The sequence below is a fragment of the Neolamprologus multifasciatus genome, chromosome 7, assembly GCF_963576455.1.
Source record: "Neolamprologus multifasciatus chromosome 7, fNeoMul1.2, whole genome shotgun sequence".
Lineage (NCBI taxonomy): Eukaryota > Metazoa > Chordata > Actinopteri > Cichliformes > Cichlidae > Neolamprologus > Neolamprologus multifasciatus.
The window spans coordinates 63,025,408-63,040,796 of NC_140445.1; the positions used below are offsets into that span (position 1 = coordinate 63,025,408).

Genomic DNA, 15,389 nt, shown 5'->3' on the forward strand with positions numbered 1-15,389 from the left:
TTGAGACATATCATCTGTTTACTATTATATAAACTATAATGAACCCAGATACTCACTCAGCAGCAGCAGCAGCAGCAGCAGTTCCTGTGCTACTATATGGAACAGCTTGCAGAGCTGGTGATCAAGCATCGTGATTAAGCACCAACTGCGAGGAAACTCTCCGTGCGTTCAGTCCAATTCAGCCCGGCACTGATTACACTCATCAGGGCCCCGTATGCTGCAGGGTTTTGAAAGAGCACCAACTGCTGTTTGAAATACAGATTTTTGTCAAAATTATTTAATTATCGGACATATGGGCTGCAATAAAAAGAGTGCTGCCTTAAAAAACAGAGAAGTTGGGCAAATTGGTACATCAAATAAAATAACACACTTCTACATCGACTTTTCTGCATTCTGTCTGTAAAATAATTTTTCTATTTAAGGGTCAGTTGAGTTTACAGGTAGCTGCCTTGCTTGCAGTACCAGTCAGGGCCTGTGGGTGTCGCTGTGGAACACCACACGACACAAAGTGTAGACGAAGGAATCGGTTTCATAACAAAACGTCACATCCTCTGACCGCTAACAAAGGTAATTCATTTTTGTTTTGGTTATTTTGCAAAGGTTTCCCCAGTGTTTCTAAAATGTATACATCTTTTGTCAGCAAGAATGAATAAATATTATAATAAATGAGCTGTCAGCCGTATATTGAGACTATCTCGCATAGTTGTTAGCTCAGCTGGCACGCTCTGTACCCGGCATGACTCTTCAAATGAAAATGCTCGGGTCGGTGCAAGAAGGGTTGTATTTTGACATGGTCAAATAAATGCCGTCAGTCATACAAGCAGCTTTTGTGAAGATGTAACGAACATGTTTATTTACAGTGCTGAAATAAAAAGCTTTGAGTAATAACAGGCTGCTTTCAAAGATGCTATCTACAAATAGTCGTCAATAGTGTCAGGTAATCGAGTTGGCTCTTGCTTTTCCCCTATGAAACATATGGCAGCAGCTGTACAGAGAGACCATTAACTTCCGATAAAAAGCCTCTGTTATGCATGCAAAGATAGGATGAGTGACATTAACTAAAGGAGCATGAAGCAGTGGAGTCAGAGCTGGAAGATGATGGTACAAAATGAGATGAAAGATTTAAAGTGTGTCAGTTTAGAAATAATAAAGGTAGATGAATCAGTGCAGGTTGTGCTTTAGAAATATCCCCCGGCTCTGCGTGTCTGGACCTTGTTTTTATTCGCTTAAAATTTCTGGAGTTAGAAAAAACATTAATGTTGTTCTGCTTCTTCTTTTGCTGATGGGCGCTAACCTCCCAGAGCAAGGGTGACCACAAGCGTTAAATAAATGTAAGGATTGGTCTGTGTGCTCTGGTTACTTATGTAGTTTCTTTTCCTCCTTGTGTTTAGGGGATTGGTGTTAGGAATTTGCATCAATGCTGCGTTCGATCGCGACCTTCCTGTGCCTCCGGTGCCAACCTGTCACAGCTCTACCTTTAAACCTCAGATCACGTGCGACACATAGTGTAGCAGAGAACCAGCAGACTGTAGAAGCTCTTTATGATCTATCTGTGGACATCCAGAAGGTCCGGAAACTTAAAGGATGGGTGCTGCTTCAGAGTCCAGCCTACACAAAAGAAGTAGCTGAACTCCTAAAGAACATGGGGGCCTCGGGCCCCATCATTGCTCATATTTTAACAAGTCATCCTGAGGCTGTCCTCTGTAATCCTGAGCAGATTTGCACTCAAAAAGAGCTGTGGATGTCTGTGTGTCCAAACCAGAGGGAGCTGGTTGGTGTCATTGAGAAATTCCCAGCCTCATTTTTCACCTCCTCCAGTCACCATGACAACCAGCGAAACAACATCTCCTACTTCCAGAGTTTAAACCTGAACAAACGAGTCATCACCAAACTCATGGCCAGCGCTCCTCAAAGCTTCAGCCGGCCAGTAGAGCAGAACGAGCTGATGGTCCACACTCTCCAACACGCCTACCAGGAGCTCGGTGGGGAGGAAGCTAACATGAAAATCTGGCTTCAGAAGTTGCTGAGTCAGAACCCGTTTGTTCTTCTCAAGCCTCCAGAGGTGCTGAGGGAGAACTTCCTTTTTTTGAGAGACAAGGGCTTCAGCACACCCCAGCTGCTTCACCTGCTGTCCAGGCTGAAGGGCTTTGTGACTGAGCTGAACCCAGACAGTATGCGTCGCACTCTGCTGTACTCTCAAGACACCATCGGGTGCTCTGAGACAGAGCTGCGGGACATCATCCTCAGGTGCCCAGCTCTTCTGTACTACCCTGAATCTACTCTGGCTGAACGTTTCGAGGGTCTTCTCAGTGCTGGGATCAGCATGTGTCAAATCACACAGACTCCAACTGTCCTAGAACTAACCACGCAAATAGTAAATTATCGCATCCAGCAACTGAAGGCGCGAGGTTATGACATAAGGACAGGTAGTCTGGAGGTGCTCAATGGCACTAAGAAGGACTTTGAGATGAGCTTTGGAAAACTACAGCTCCGTAGGGAGAGACCACTTTTTAATCCTGTCGCCCCTTTAAAGGCGGATGATTGACACGGGTTGTATGGACGAACGCTAACTGGATCCATGTCGTTCTTATGGGTATTTGTACTTTGTAAAAGATTAAAGTGTCTTCATTACAAATGTGCTTTCACTTCCACTTACATTATAATCATATGTTTGAATTTATTGCTGTAGTTGCTGTAGGGTGGCTGTAGCTCAGGTGGCAGAGCATGCCAAATATCCTTGGGCAAGATACTAACCCCATATTTGCCTACTGGTGGTGGTCAGAGGGCCCGGTGGCGCCTGTGTCCGGCAGCCTCGCCTCTGTCAGTGCGCCAGGGCAGCTGTGGCTACAATGTAGCTGCCATCACCAGTGTGTGAATGTGTGAATGACTGAATGTAGTGTAAAGTGCTTTGGGGTCCTTAAGGACTAGAAAAGTGCTATACAAATGCAGGCCATTTACAATTTACCATTTAAATTGGATTAACTACAATGATGCCATTTAATCTGTACAGTGAATTTTGCCTGTGAAGATGCCTTAAATTTGAATCTGAATACTCTGGAAAACAATCTATTAAATACTTGCTTCATAATTTATTTATTTTTTACTTGTATGTTTAAAACTGGGTTTTAAAAACAGCTGAAGGTACAATGCAGAGAATGTTTCATAGCCTTTCTCCTGCCAAACTCTCCAACCTCGTGGGATGTAATGTAATTAAAATCCAGTTAACAAGCTATGGTGTGAAGTGTTGTTAATGTTTTTTTTTCCAATCTATTTAGGCTGTGTGAATTTTTCCCAAATGTAAAAAAAAAAAAAAAGTAAAATTTTCACTTGTAGTTCAGACCAAAGAGAGGTGTGATTGCACCCCAACATTCAGTTTTTACAAGTCTGAGGTGTTACAAAGAAAAAGCAGTGCACTTTCATGTAGGTGTAAATTCACACTGGAAGAGATGAGAGCGGCTATGTGCTGATTTATCAGACTGATATCAGAAAGTGAGACGAATGCAATGGCATCTTAATGTGTCAGTTTTTAGTGAAGATGCAGTCCCTTGTCAAAAAAAACCTCCTTACAATAGCGTCACATAAAACTCGGCATGACATGACAGCTCGGTGACAGACGTGCTGATTGGTCTATCAGATGTATCACGGAGAACAAACAAGGCCTTTCAAACCATTTTATTTACTGTCTGTTCAAGTGTCTCACTTTCACACAATGTTCTTGGCTGCACAACTGTTACCCTCAGGGATGAAATCTAACTGCGCCTCAGATTTTTATTGTTACTCTACAGATGGAGACACTTTATTAGAAGCTATTTCACTTCTAAAATGTCACTTCATTATCATTTCAAATGAATTCAAATGCACCCACCCCCAAGATAAAAAAAAGGAACAAAAGTGATGTGCCTTTGATTTCGGACTGGACCTTTGCAGTAGACTTTCATTTCATTTAGACTAAATCGATTTTCCATAAGGTTTGACTTCATTAATTAAAGGTTTTCATGTCCGTGTGTGTCACGTGGTTCTAAAAAGGCTTTTGGATAAGTGCCCATTTTAGCATAAGCCACAAAATCAATATACAATCATACTAGGCATTGTCTAAACCAAGAGATGGGACCATAAAATGTCTCATTTTGAATGTATCTTAATGTTTCAAAGCCAGCAAAAGCCCTTGAAACATGCTTAAGAGTGCCTTTTAATGGAAGCGAGCATCACAGCTAATGAAGTCATGACTTTATGCCTCAAGGTCCCCTCACTCTTATAATGTAGACGATGGGGGTCACAACAAAGAGACTGAGGACTTGTGTGTCTAGAGGGGCGGGGGTGTACGTTAACAACCTCCCATCTGCTGCTGTCTGAATCACTCACCATGGTCCCGTAGACATGGCCGTAGCCATTGGGCAGATGATTCAAAAAGTGAGTGCATCTGGTAAAGAATTTGCGCTCAGCAGATGGATGTTTGACTAGAGTTTATTTTCCAGTCATTCACAACACAGAAGCCCCGAGGGGCCGCAGCGTTACCTCGAGTAAACCGCAGCTGACGAACTAAAGGTTTCTAACTCTGCACAGCGCTGACATTTGCTTTAATTCATCATGTTGCAAGGTTACGGTGTTCGTCTTTAGCCGATGCTTAGTAATGAATACGAGGGAGTTAAACTGGACGTATCAAGGCGAGGCAGATGAGACGAGGTCTCAGGTGTATAAGTGGAAGTCATCTCGATTTCTTACCCAGTGTCCTATTGTCCTCAGTGGACACCCTCATCCTCCTGTGCTGAGCGCTTGAATTACACGGGCAGGCCAGAGAGGTTAATAAGTAGGAGTATAAATTGTCCTTTTTCATTTCAAACACACCAGTGGTTGAAACTCCCCGTGCTTAACATTATGCTTTTATGGGTCATATCTCACAGGAAACAGATGACATCTGCAATTAGAAGATGTGATTTCCAGCTGATGCAGGAGCTCAGACGACCACTGCTGCAGTAAATAGTCCTCATTTGAAGTCAGTGTGAGTTAAGCCCTGGCATTTTCATTTAGAAGTCTATACTTCAAAAGCAGCGAAAGGAGGTGGAAAATGAGCTTTTTGCCACTTAAATATTCCACTAGGAATATTTAAGCGGCAAACAAATCAAAATGTCTTATATTAACCAGAAAAGAGAACCAAACATTAGAATATTTAAAAAGTAATGTTTGGGTTTTATTCATACTAATGTCACTCGTGGATTTTCAGCTTTAAAAATGTTTGACTCCATGCTGTGAGTTGTTCTGGTGTATTTACATTTATATCATGAACTGGAGATGCTGCGTGCTCTAATCTCAGTTTCTCTTCCCCCACCTACACTAGAAAGTTTGTTTTCTGTCACCCTGATGACACCGCACAAATATACTTTACATTCTGCAGGAGGGAAATAAATGTCACATTGATGGATGTTCAATAGCGAGAAGTAAATAACTTTCTATATTGAACGTTCCATCCGAGATTCACAACGTTGAAGCAGAGAATCATCTGTCACTTGGTGAAATCTCACCTGTTGAGGGCTGTGGTCTGTTAGACAGCACCATCATTTATTCACTCATGACTGAATCTATCACTTGATCAACCATTTGAAGCAACAGTTGCCGGTGCCTGAGACAAGTTAAAATATGCTAAAATAGTCTTTTTTTTATTGAGTTTTTACTGTTTCTTCAAATAACTCTTGGGCTAGGGATGCACCGATACCACTTTTTTGGAAACAAGTACGAGTACGAGTACTTGCATTTCAGTACTCGCCGATACCGATACCGAGTACTTAATAAAAACATGATTTAAATTTACAGGTAACAGCTTTAGTCCTATAATTTAACAAAAACAACAACAACAAGGGACTAGTTTGGAATTAAGAACATTTATTTACAATGAAAAGCATGTTGTATGCAACATATTACAGAATAAATAATTATAAAAAACAAAATTTAATTTTAAATTTGTTCGTCTGTTTCTCTGTTTTGAAGTCTCACCAGCACAGTCACAGCTGGGATGACATCAGAGGCTAGTGCTCGTAGCTGCTCACTTTTTTAGTTAGTTCCTCAAAGGGGGCGTGGCAACAGTCGTCTCCATAAGAGCCCATTGGTGAGCGGTGAGATAGTCAGGGAGTTCATGCTGGACACGCCCAGCACTCGCTTTTGCTCAATGAGGGACTGGAGCAGGTAATACGTGCTGTTCCAGCGCGTCTGTACGTCCTGCTGCAGTCTCTTTATTGGCTGGTTGAGCTGTCCCTGAATGTCCTCGAGGCGGGAGTAGGCTAAGGTGAATGTTTAAAATGCCCAACTATTTTCCGTCCCACTGCTATAGCATCAGCTATGCTCCTCTGTGCTAATAAGCGTGGGTAAATAAGTGTGGGTAAACTCTTTGTACTCGTTGTCGTGTTGGGATTTTAGGTGCTTGATTAAATTACTTGTGTTAAATGCGCTACCTTTAGAGCCTCTGGACAATTTCGCTGAGCACAGTTTGCAGTTCGCCTTTGTTTTCGCGTCTTCGTTCACTTTGAAATAGTTCCACACGGCTGATATGTCTCGCCTCGCCTTCTCCCCGCTCTGAGCAGTGTTGCCAACTTAGCGACTTTGTCGCTATATTTAGCTAGTTTTCAGACCCCCTAAAAGCTAAAAAAAAGACGTGAAAGACATTACAAAAAACAATAATTGCTAAAAGAAATTTAATTTGTAGTTCTAAATAAATTCTAAATGCATTTAGGACGTTTTTTTGCTCACTTTATGTCTCGTCCACGATGTTATTTCTCTCTCCAGCAGCGTAGGTTACAATTACATTAGCATGACCAATTATGCAAATTAGGTGATGACGTCATTTAGCGACTTTTAGGACAACCAATAGCGATTTTCCTTACTGAGGAGTTGGCAACACTGGCTCTGAGCTGCAGCCGGGGCCTGGGGGCGGGCACTCGGGGCCTGTGATTAACCCCTTACATGCCGCTCAAACATAGACAGGTCTCAGACCGTGGTATCGGTCCTCGGTATCGGGGGACTTTTAACGAGTACGAGTACTTTAGAAAATGTGGTATCGAGGCCGATACCGGTATCGGTGCATCCCTATCTTAGGCAGTATCAAAAATCAAATTTTTGAAAGCAGGAGTAGGTTCGAGTCCTATGCTTCTACTGTTCTTACTAGGACAGCTTATGAAAGAAGATTTCAACCAATCATGTCATCAAGCCCTGCTAAAAAGCAGGGCATGTCATCAAGCCCTGCTTTTTAGTTTTGTGTCATCATGTTGTATATACCAAAACGTGTGTAGACGTGCTTTGAAAATGAGTTCAGAGGAGAATTGCCAGACAGTAGGAAGGCAACAGTAGCTTAAATAACTACTCATTACAATCAAGGTGTACAGAACAGCATCTCTGACCACACAACAGACCTTGAAGATGGGCTACAGCAGCAGAAGACCACACCAGCTCCCACTCCTGTCAGCTAAGAGCAACAAACTGAGCTCACCAAAATCAGACAATAGAAGATTGGAAAAATATTGGCTGGTCTGAGTCTCGATTTCTGCTGCAACATTCAGATGGTACAGTCAGAATTTGGTGTAAATAACATGAAAACATGACCCCATCCTGCCTGGATCAACAGTTCAGGCTGCTGATGGTATAACGGTATGGAGGATATTTTCCTGGTTCTCTTTTTGAACCCCTTTCATTTAAATGCCACAGCCTACCTGAGTATTGTTGCTGGCCATATCCAACCCCAGTGTATACTCATATTCTCATGGCTGCTTTCCAGATATTGTGCTGTGTTACAAAGCTCAAATCATCTTAAGCTGATTTCTTGAACATGACGAGGTCAGTGTACCCAAATGGCCTTCAAAGTCACCGGATCTTTTTCCAATAGAGCATCTTTGGAATGTGGTTGAGCAGGAGTTTTGTTTCATGTGCAGCCGACAAATGTGCAGCAACTGAAAAATGTTTTTAATGTTATAAAAACAGAAAAGAGCCGCCCTGACTGTTAAGTAGTTTTCTTTTCATTTATTGTTTCTGAAATGTGAAAACTGCACACGGATCTTGTCATAGTTTGTTACTGTGGGAAAGGAAAAAGGAAAAAAAACTTTCTTCTAGAGGGATTCAACAATGAATGATCTGTCTTTTCATTTTAAAAGAGAAAAGACTTGGAAGGATGAAGACTGCATGAACGCTTGGTGACCTTTTTCTTGACCCTTTGTGACTTCCCTGCAGGGGATGAGACAATCCAAAGCGTGGGTTGGTCATGCCCTTATTCAGGAATGGGCATTTTGGGCTGCAGACTCTTGCAACAGTAAACTACACATGTGCCAAAAGCCTCCTGTTCTAGTTAAAAATATTTCCTTGGATAAAGACCCCTTTGTATTCCTCATTGTTTTGGGCTTTTTAGCAACAAATGTTTCTCTTGTAATTGGATTAGTGAATAACTGCCACTGTGTATCATGTCCCCGTATGCTCATTTCATTGGCTCTGATTAGATATCTACTCAGGTGGTGGTTGGTTAGAGATAAAGACTACATGAAGTCATCATAACAGAGGTCTAAGCAAAGTAGGGATGATGCTAGACAGGAAGATAAAAACTCCCAGAAAACTCCCACTTAGGTTCGTAGTGAAACACTGATCCATGAAGTCTTTTTGATAGACAGTCATACACCCACAGACAGCCCATGGAGCTTTTTAGTGCTAAAATATATACATAGTTTACTCATAATTGAGGTGTTTTCTTGTTCTGATTAAGTTAGATTTATTTACTGAGCAAAAAAAATGCACTGGCTAGAAACAAGAGGTAAAACATTGATAATTAGTTAACAGCAGTGTGCTCATAAGCTTTTGGTCTCTTGCCTCATTGATATATCGCCATCTACTGGCTAAAGGGATCACGTACAGCCAGATAAGAGTAAAGTATTTTATTAAAACTGAGAAAAACAAACAAACAGTGTCAATTACTTCTCCATTAATAATTCACCATGTACATATGGTTCCGTCTTTAAAAACATCCCAAGAAAAGCCGGTATCAACAAATACGAGTCTCACTATTTTTGAACTACCATGGATTTAAACAGTAACGTTTTAAATAAGACATATTATAATGTGAAAGCAAACAGGTGGAGTTATTAAATCATCACTTTCTAAACAGGCACCTGTCAAGCTGACTGAAAGGGTAATAGATCTACTGCACTGGCATCGATGCAGGCTGCTGACTGACTCGAGCACATTTTCTGTGCTGCATTAAAATGACTGAGTGGGAGGACGAGATAGGAACACTGCCAAACGACAGGGCAACAGGAGAAAGTGACATGCCAGATCTGATTATAGTAGCTTAAAAAAAGTAAAATAGTTGAGCAGCAAGCACTGCAGCACTATTGGAGTGTCTGTACTTAAAGTGGCTATGGACTGCAAAGACAAAGAAGTCTCATTTATACTGTTTGAATTATTCATCGACTACATTACTAAAAGTCTTTTTTAAGACATTGGCATTTCTTTAATTAAAAAAGGTATTCTACTCAGAGTCGGCAGTGTCTCTCTTGAATACTTGGTATTTGAAATTAATGCCATTCTCCTCTTGAATTTCACTTGGCACACCGGGAAATCTTATTTGAAAACAAGAGAGAAAAAAAAAGGTTAATTAGAACAAAAACAACTGATCATAATTTAATAAAACAATCAAAATGCAAAAGGCAGATAGGTAGAGTAGAATTATCCTCGCATTCATTAAACTGGATATTAAGAGGTTGATTATGAAACTCCACGATAATCTCCCCTAAGTAAACATTTGCCAATTTACTATTTCAATTCAGTTTTATTACAGTAACAAAGCTGTTCAAAGCCTTGGTAAGCAACCTGTTAAAACCAAATGTCTCAGGCTGACAGATGGTGCTGATGTTGACTTTGTAACAAAAAGCAAAAATCACTTCCTCACTGGCGTCCCAGGCTGGCTGGGTGCACATAAAAAAAAAGAAGCAAACTATTTCATAACAATTTCAGTGCCGGCAAATTCACAAAGAGACACTGAGCCTTTGGGATCAGTGTGCCCTGCACTTCAGATGAGGTGAAAACTTACCCTTCCTGTAGTTGAAATAGATTTTTATCAAATTCGGGGAAGAAAACATCACAGTCATAGTCAGCCATGACGTCTGTCAGGTAGAGCAGGTCACACCAAGGGTGGTTTAATGCATCCTGGTTAAAAGGAAAAGGAAGAGAAAAGCTATTCACATTCAGGATACTAAAATACAGTTTTCCCCAAAGTAGATTTTAGGATGTTGTTGTTGGATCTTATTCCCTATGATAGCCCTGAGAAAGATACTCTAAATATATGCAAATATCCTCTGACAACCAGAGAACACAGCTAATTGCTACAGCCACTGCAACTCTGTTAAACCACTAGAAACAAATATGTGAAAAGCTGATCAATATATCACCCACTCAATATTATTTAACTTTAATGAGGTGCTGAGGCTGTCAAAGGAAAATTGTACTTAGTAGTCAGTATAATCTTTTAATGATATAAGTTTGTATATGGTAGAATACTGCATGTAACCATTTGTGTTTATTGAAAGGATGTCTCATCCTAGGAAGTCTGTAACATTCCAGGGTGTTCTGGCTTTCACCCCCACATCCTAGGAGCATGGGAAAAGGTCATACCTTGTTTTATTGTTTTACGGTAGGATTAACGTAGTTATATCTGTTTCCAGTCTAAGTGGTTTTGGTTTGATGAACTGCTGGACTTTCCAGACCAGCAGTTTTAGGGAAGTCTTTATGGGGTCACACTCTGACCCCCCCTCACACACACACACCACACACACACACCACACACACACCACACAAGCACCCACTGAAGTGTATAAATAAAGGACCAGGGCAAGTCCTCAGGGCGGGTCTCTGAGTCTCACTCTAGGCTGCCCTTGCTAGCAAGAAAATCTGTGTGTTTCTCCTCTCTGATTCTCTACTGAAGAAGTGTTTTAGAATATATCTCTTAACAGAGGCTTAGAAAACAAGAATGCTGTGTGTTAACATGTCACTTTGGAAATAAGGCACTTTGTTATGCAATGGGAGAAAATCACCATCCACTTAGAGCTGAGTATGTGAATAATGCTCCTTGGTGCTAAAACACACCAAGGAGCCACATTTAAAGCCTCTTACTTTAAATGTGTGAAACTCTAAGCATGCATTTGAATTTTTCACCTGTAACTCAGGATGTAGAGTCAGTAGTTAGCTTCCGGTGTTGTGCCAAAGTAGGTATCCCCGACAGAATTTGTTTCCCCTGTGCTGGGAGCACGCAAGAAGTACTGATGTTTTCATTTTGTGAAAAATTAGTATCGTTACATTACCATTCAGTTTGAGGGTTACAACAGAAAATTATATATTTATTGCTCACGGGTGTCAGGTGGGATTATTTTAATAAACCATTAACGTTTTGGCTGATAACTATTTTTATTCTCCTGTAACTTTACTATATAAAGAGCTAAATCCTCCAAAGTTTCAGGAGTAATGCGTCATAATAAGAAGTCTTTGTGAACGAAAAAAACAGCAATGCTGGATACTGTTTGTCCGTGATTTACACAGGGGGAACAAATTGTGGCAGGATCAGCCTGATATTATTTGTATCCCACTATAACTTCGTTGTATAAAGAGCTAACATCTCAAAAATGTCAGGAGTAGTTAGTCATTATAAGAAGTGTTTGTAAACTAAAAATCAACAATGTGGGATACTGTTTGTCCGTGATTTGGACAGTCCAGCGTGTGCTCCCGACGCAGGGGAAACAAATTCTGTCGGGGATACCTAGTTTGGCACGACACCGGCTCCTCCAGTCTGCAGACTGACATTGTGGTGGACCACTTTCCGTCCCCCTGCTGACATTACCTCGGACAGGGGCCCCCAGTTTGTTTCTGAGCTTTGGTCTGCTATGGCTGACGGCCTGGGGGTCAAGGTCCACCGCACCACAGCGTACCACCCGCAAGCTAACGGGATGTGCGAACGGTTTCACCGGTCACTTAAGGCCACGCTCCGGCTTCCTTAACAGGTGGCGACTGGGTCGACCGTCTTCCGTGGGTTTTGCTGGGATTGCGCAGCGCGGTTAAAGAAGACCTCGGGGTTTGAACTGGTCCTCGGCCACCCCTCCGGGTCCCCGGGGAATTCTTACCTGAGAGCCCTCCCCCATGTTTCGATACCTCTTTGTTGCCTTTTCGCCCCCCAAGAAACTCATTTCATGTTCCTGGTCCTGTGCACCCCTGCCTGCCTGACACTTTTGTTCCGAGTTCGTTGGACTCTGCTCGTTTTGTTTTCATCAGGCACGATGCCCATAGGACTCCGCTGCGTCCACCATATGACGGGCCATACAGGGTTCTTAAACCGGGCAACAAACATTTAATTTTGGACTTTGGGGGTCGGCAGGAGGTTGTCTCTGTGGACAGACTTAAGCCTGCACATGTAATGCAAGAGGATCAGGTGGTCCCGGCCCAGGCCCCTCTCCGCGGCCGCCCACCTGCCACCGGGCTGATGGATTCTGTTTTTTCCCCCAGGAGCGACCCACAATCAACGGAGTCCGAGTCGTCTGCAGCTTTTTCTGACCGCCAGTGCCAGCCTCGCTCCCTGGCTGGGTTGCCCTCTGTCAGTTCCCCACCCCCCCGGTTCAGCCGTTCCGGCCGTTTGCTTAAGCCCCGGGTCCTGGACTAGTTCTGCTGGGTGTGCAGTCTGTGTTTTGTGGCGCGATATGTGCAGTTGATGTTGGAGACGAATAAAGGAGTGAGAACTGAGAGCTCTGTGTCATCGATGCTTACCTCCACAACATAACCTTAGGTAAGATACAGAAGCCTGAATTGCCCCCAATGCAAATGTGTGTGTGAATGTTAGGTAAAGTGCTTGGATATAGAAAAAAGCCCTGTGTGTTTATATTACTGGGTGAATGAGGCCTCTAGAAATAAAACCACTTTGAGTACATACTTAGACAAGAAAAATGCTATATACATACCAGTCCATTTACAATTTATTCAAGTATCACAGTAAGTTAGGACAGTTCAGACAGGATCCATGTTAAAAACTAGCTGAAAGGTGGATGAATTGAGGGCTTACACCAAAGTAAATATTCTTTTTGACTCCAAATCATGCAAGTCTATTATAGTAGAGTCCAAGAATAAAAATATGGAGCTGTAAATAAGCTCCTGTCTATGGTTTCTAAGTTATGGTTTCACTTCTTTACACGTGAACATGTCAATAACAGGTCTTACACTTTAAATACACTGCAGTCTAGGTGGATGTTGCCATACTGGTTTACCTTGTAAAGCTGCACTCCACCAACAATCCAGATTGTCTCTATTAAGTCAGCGAGCGGGGGCTCTGCAGCCAGGCGGATGGCACTGTCAAAGTCTCGACACAGGAAGTGTGCGTGATTGGGAACCGTGCTGAAAGACAAGACCGCAAAAAGAAAAGATGATGAAGAGAAAACGGGGAAAAATAAAACTGATTTCTGGATGATGTGAATTTGTGTGTCTGTGTAACACTCACTCCAGAGTTTTACTCAACACCACATGCAAAATATTGGGAAGTGGAAACAAAGATTCAGGGTGGGAGTTCCAGCAGAGTCTACCCCAAACCATAAAATTCATCCTTCCTGTGTTTTACAGAATAAAACATAATTAATATCTCGGCCTTTGTAGTTTCTGTTTCTTTTTAAATTATTGAACATAATATAGGGCTGGGTATCAAAATGTTCAAATGAATTAAGCTGTCCTCAAAGAATTTACACAACTACAGTAAAACATTGCCAAATCCCTCAGTCGTAATGCCAAACTGAACTGAAATGCGCATGTATGAGAAATGTATGATGGGATGTGAAGAATACCTGGTCTTGACACCGTTTTGACAGTGTTCATAAAGTACTGGAATTCAGTCCTGTGAAAGTCACATTTCCAGTGTTAAGTCAGGCAGAAAACAGTTGCATTTCACAGTAAGCTCATTATTCTGAGAAAGCTGACTGCTGCTCACAGAGTACATCTTTTATTATCCCGGTTACTCAAACTCTGACTTCTAGCACTGCTGCCCTCATTGTTACAACTTAATGACACTGATATTTACAGCACATACTGATTGTTACCTTTGTAACTACTCTTGCTGTTTGAAACATGTTAGATAAACAGTAGTAAAACTCACATCAGCTGTCGCCCATGCATAGACTGCTTATTCTATTTGATTTTTTAAATTAATTTATTAAAAGCGTCACCACAGTGGTTTAACTCTTACGGTAAATCCCAGGGCAGTTTTCCATCTTTCCCGATCCCCATGTCGTTGCAGGCTGCTGCAATCAGGCGAACGGGTTTCTTTTGCAATTTTTCGCAGCTCGTTTCCATCTCCAGCAGCACTCAAGCCAAACAAACCAGAAGGGATCAAGCTCTGCATCGAGAAATGCGCCTGTGTGGGAACAATTTATTGGGGTTTGGATTCTATCGCCGCCCACCGAGTCCAAGCTCCTTATTGGACACGGTCAGTGCATCCACGAGAGGATTGTTCGCGTTTTTCGCAGCAGCGTGACTCACGAGGTGCCCGCTTCGCTAATGCACAATAATCCCCCCAAATATTCAGACCCTTGTGTTACTCTAGTGAAAACAAAGCGAACCGTTTAGTTCAAAATCTCAACACAGCTGCTGCAGACACGGAAGCTGGTAAGTAAACAAAGATGAACTTTGATTAAATTGCAAAGTAACAAAGTGTGCTGCAGGGTTCAGACAGGAAAGTCAAAAAGACAAAACAACAACAACAACAACAACAACAACAAAACAGTCTCCAACAAAACATAATCCAACAGAAGAACAATGTGAGGCCAGAAAGACCCCAAAGCACTTTTGGATAAATGCGTAAAGGTGGATAAACAGGAAAGCAAACCAACAGATATGATTGGTTAACTAACTAAAAGGGCGTTATTCCCGCTTTGAGTTACACTGTAAAATGTAATATTGTATGTATAATATAATATATCCTCCGTCACAGATGGTGTGGTCAGTGAAGATGGTCGCCTGCAGGTTCAAGCTCATTGCATCTCCAACCCACATCCACTGCCACTGTACTTAAGGGAAGTTAAAGACTTTCTTCTGCACCTACATTTGGATCACCTCGATCCACAACAGTCATTCAGGCAGTAATGCCTGGACTGGAAACAAGCCATCCTTAAAATAATACAACATTCCAGCTCCTGTGTTGGAATGAAAAACAAATGTGTTGTTTAAATCAGAGACTGCACTTGTGACAGAACAACAAATATTTTATTTTGATTATATAAGTAATGTAAGTACAAAACAAACTTGTGGTAGGCCTAAACTTATTTTCAGAATAATTACATCTGAGACTTTGTTTCATTGTGAGATTATAACAGTGATGGCGATATAATTGTTTGTTGTTCAGCAGA

General features: G+C 41.9%; 2 protein-coding genes across 2 annotated transcripts; one reads left to right on the top strand and one right to left on the bottom strand.

Annotated features, from left to right (window-relative positions):
- Nucleotides 1-437: 437 nt before the first annotated feature.
- mterf2 (mitochondrial transcription termination factor 2) lies at nt 438-7,077 on the top strand. The gene is made up of 2 exons (XM_085166613.1): nt 438-567; nt 1,392-7,077. Exon 2 carries the CDS (start codon nt 1,418-1,420, stop codon nt 2,543-2,545), a length of 1,128 nt encoding a protein of 375 aa, XP_085022739.1. The 5' UTR covers nt 438-567; nt 1,392-1,417; the 3' UTR covers nt 2,546-7,077.
- A 1,808-nt stretch (nt 7,078-8,885) lies between these two features.
- On the bottom strand, nt 8,886-14,484 carry LOC146515842 (dihydrofolate reductase). Its single transcript, XM_085166614.1, has 6 exons — nt 14,231-14,484; nt 13,833-13,882; nt 13,496-13,601; nt 13,266-13,392; nt 10,055-10,170; nt 8,886-9,584 (listed from the first exon to the last, which is right to left on the bottom strand). The coding sequence occupies exons 1-6, from the start codon at nt 14,335-14,337 to the stop codon at nt 9,494-9,496; spliced, it is 597 nt and encodes a 198-aa protein (XP_085022740.1). The 5' UTR covers nt 14,338-14,484; the 3' UTR covers nt 8,886-9,493.
- Between the last annotated feature and the right edge of the window lie 905 nt (nt 14,485-15,389).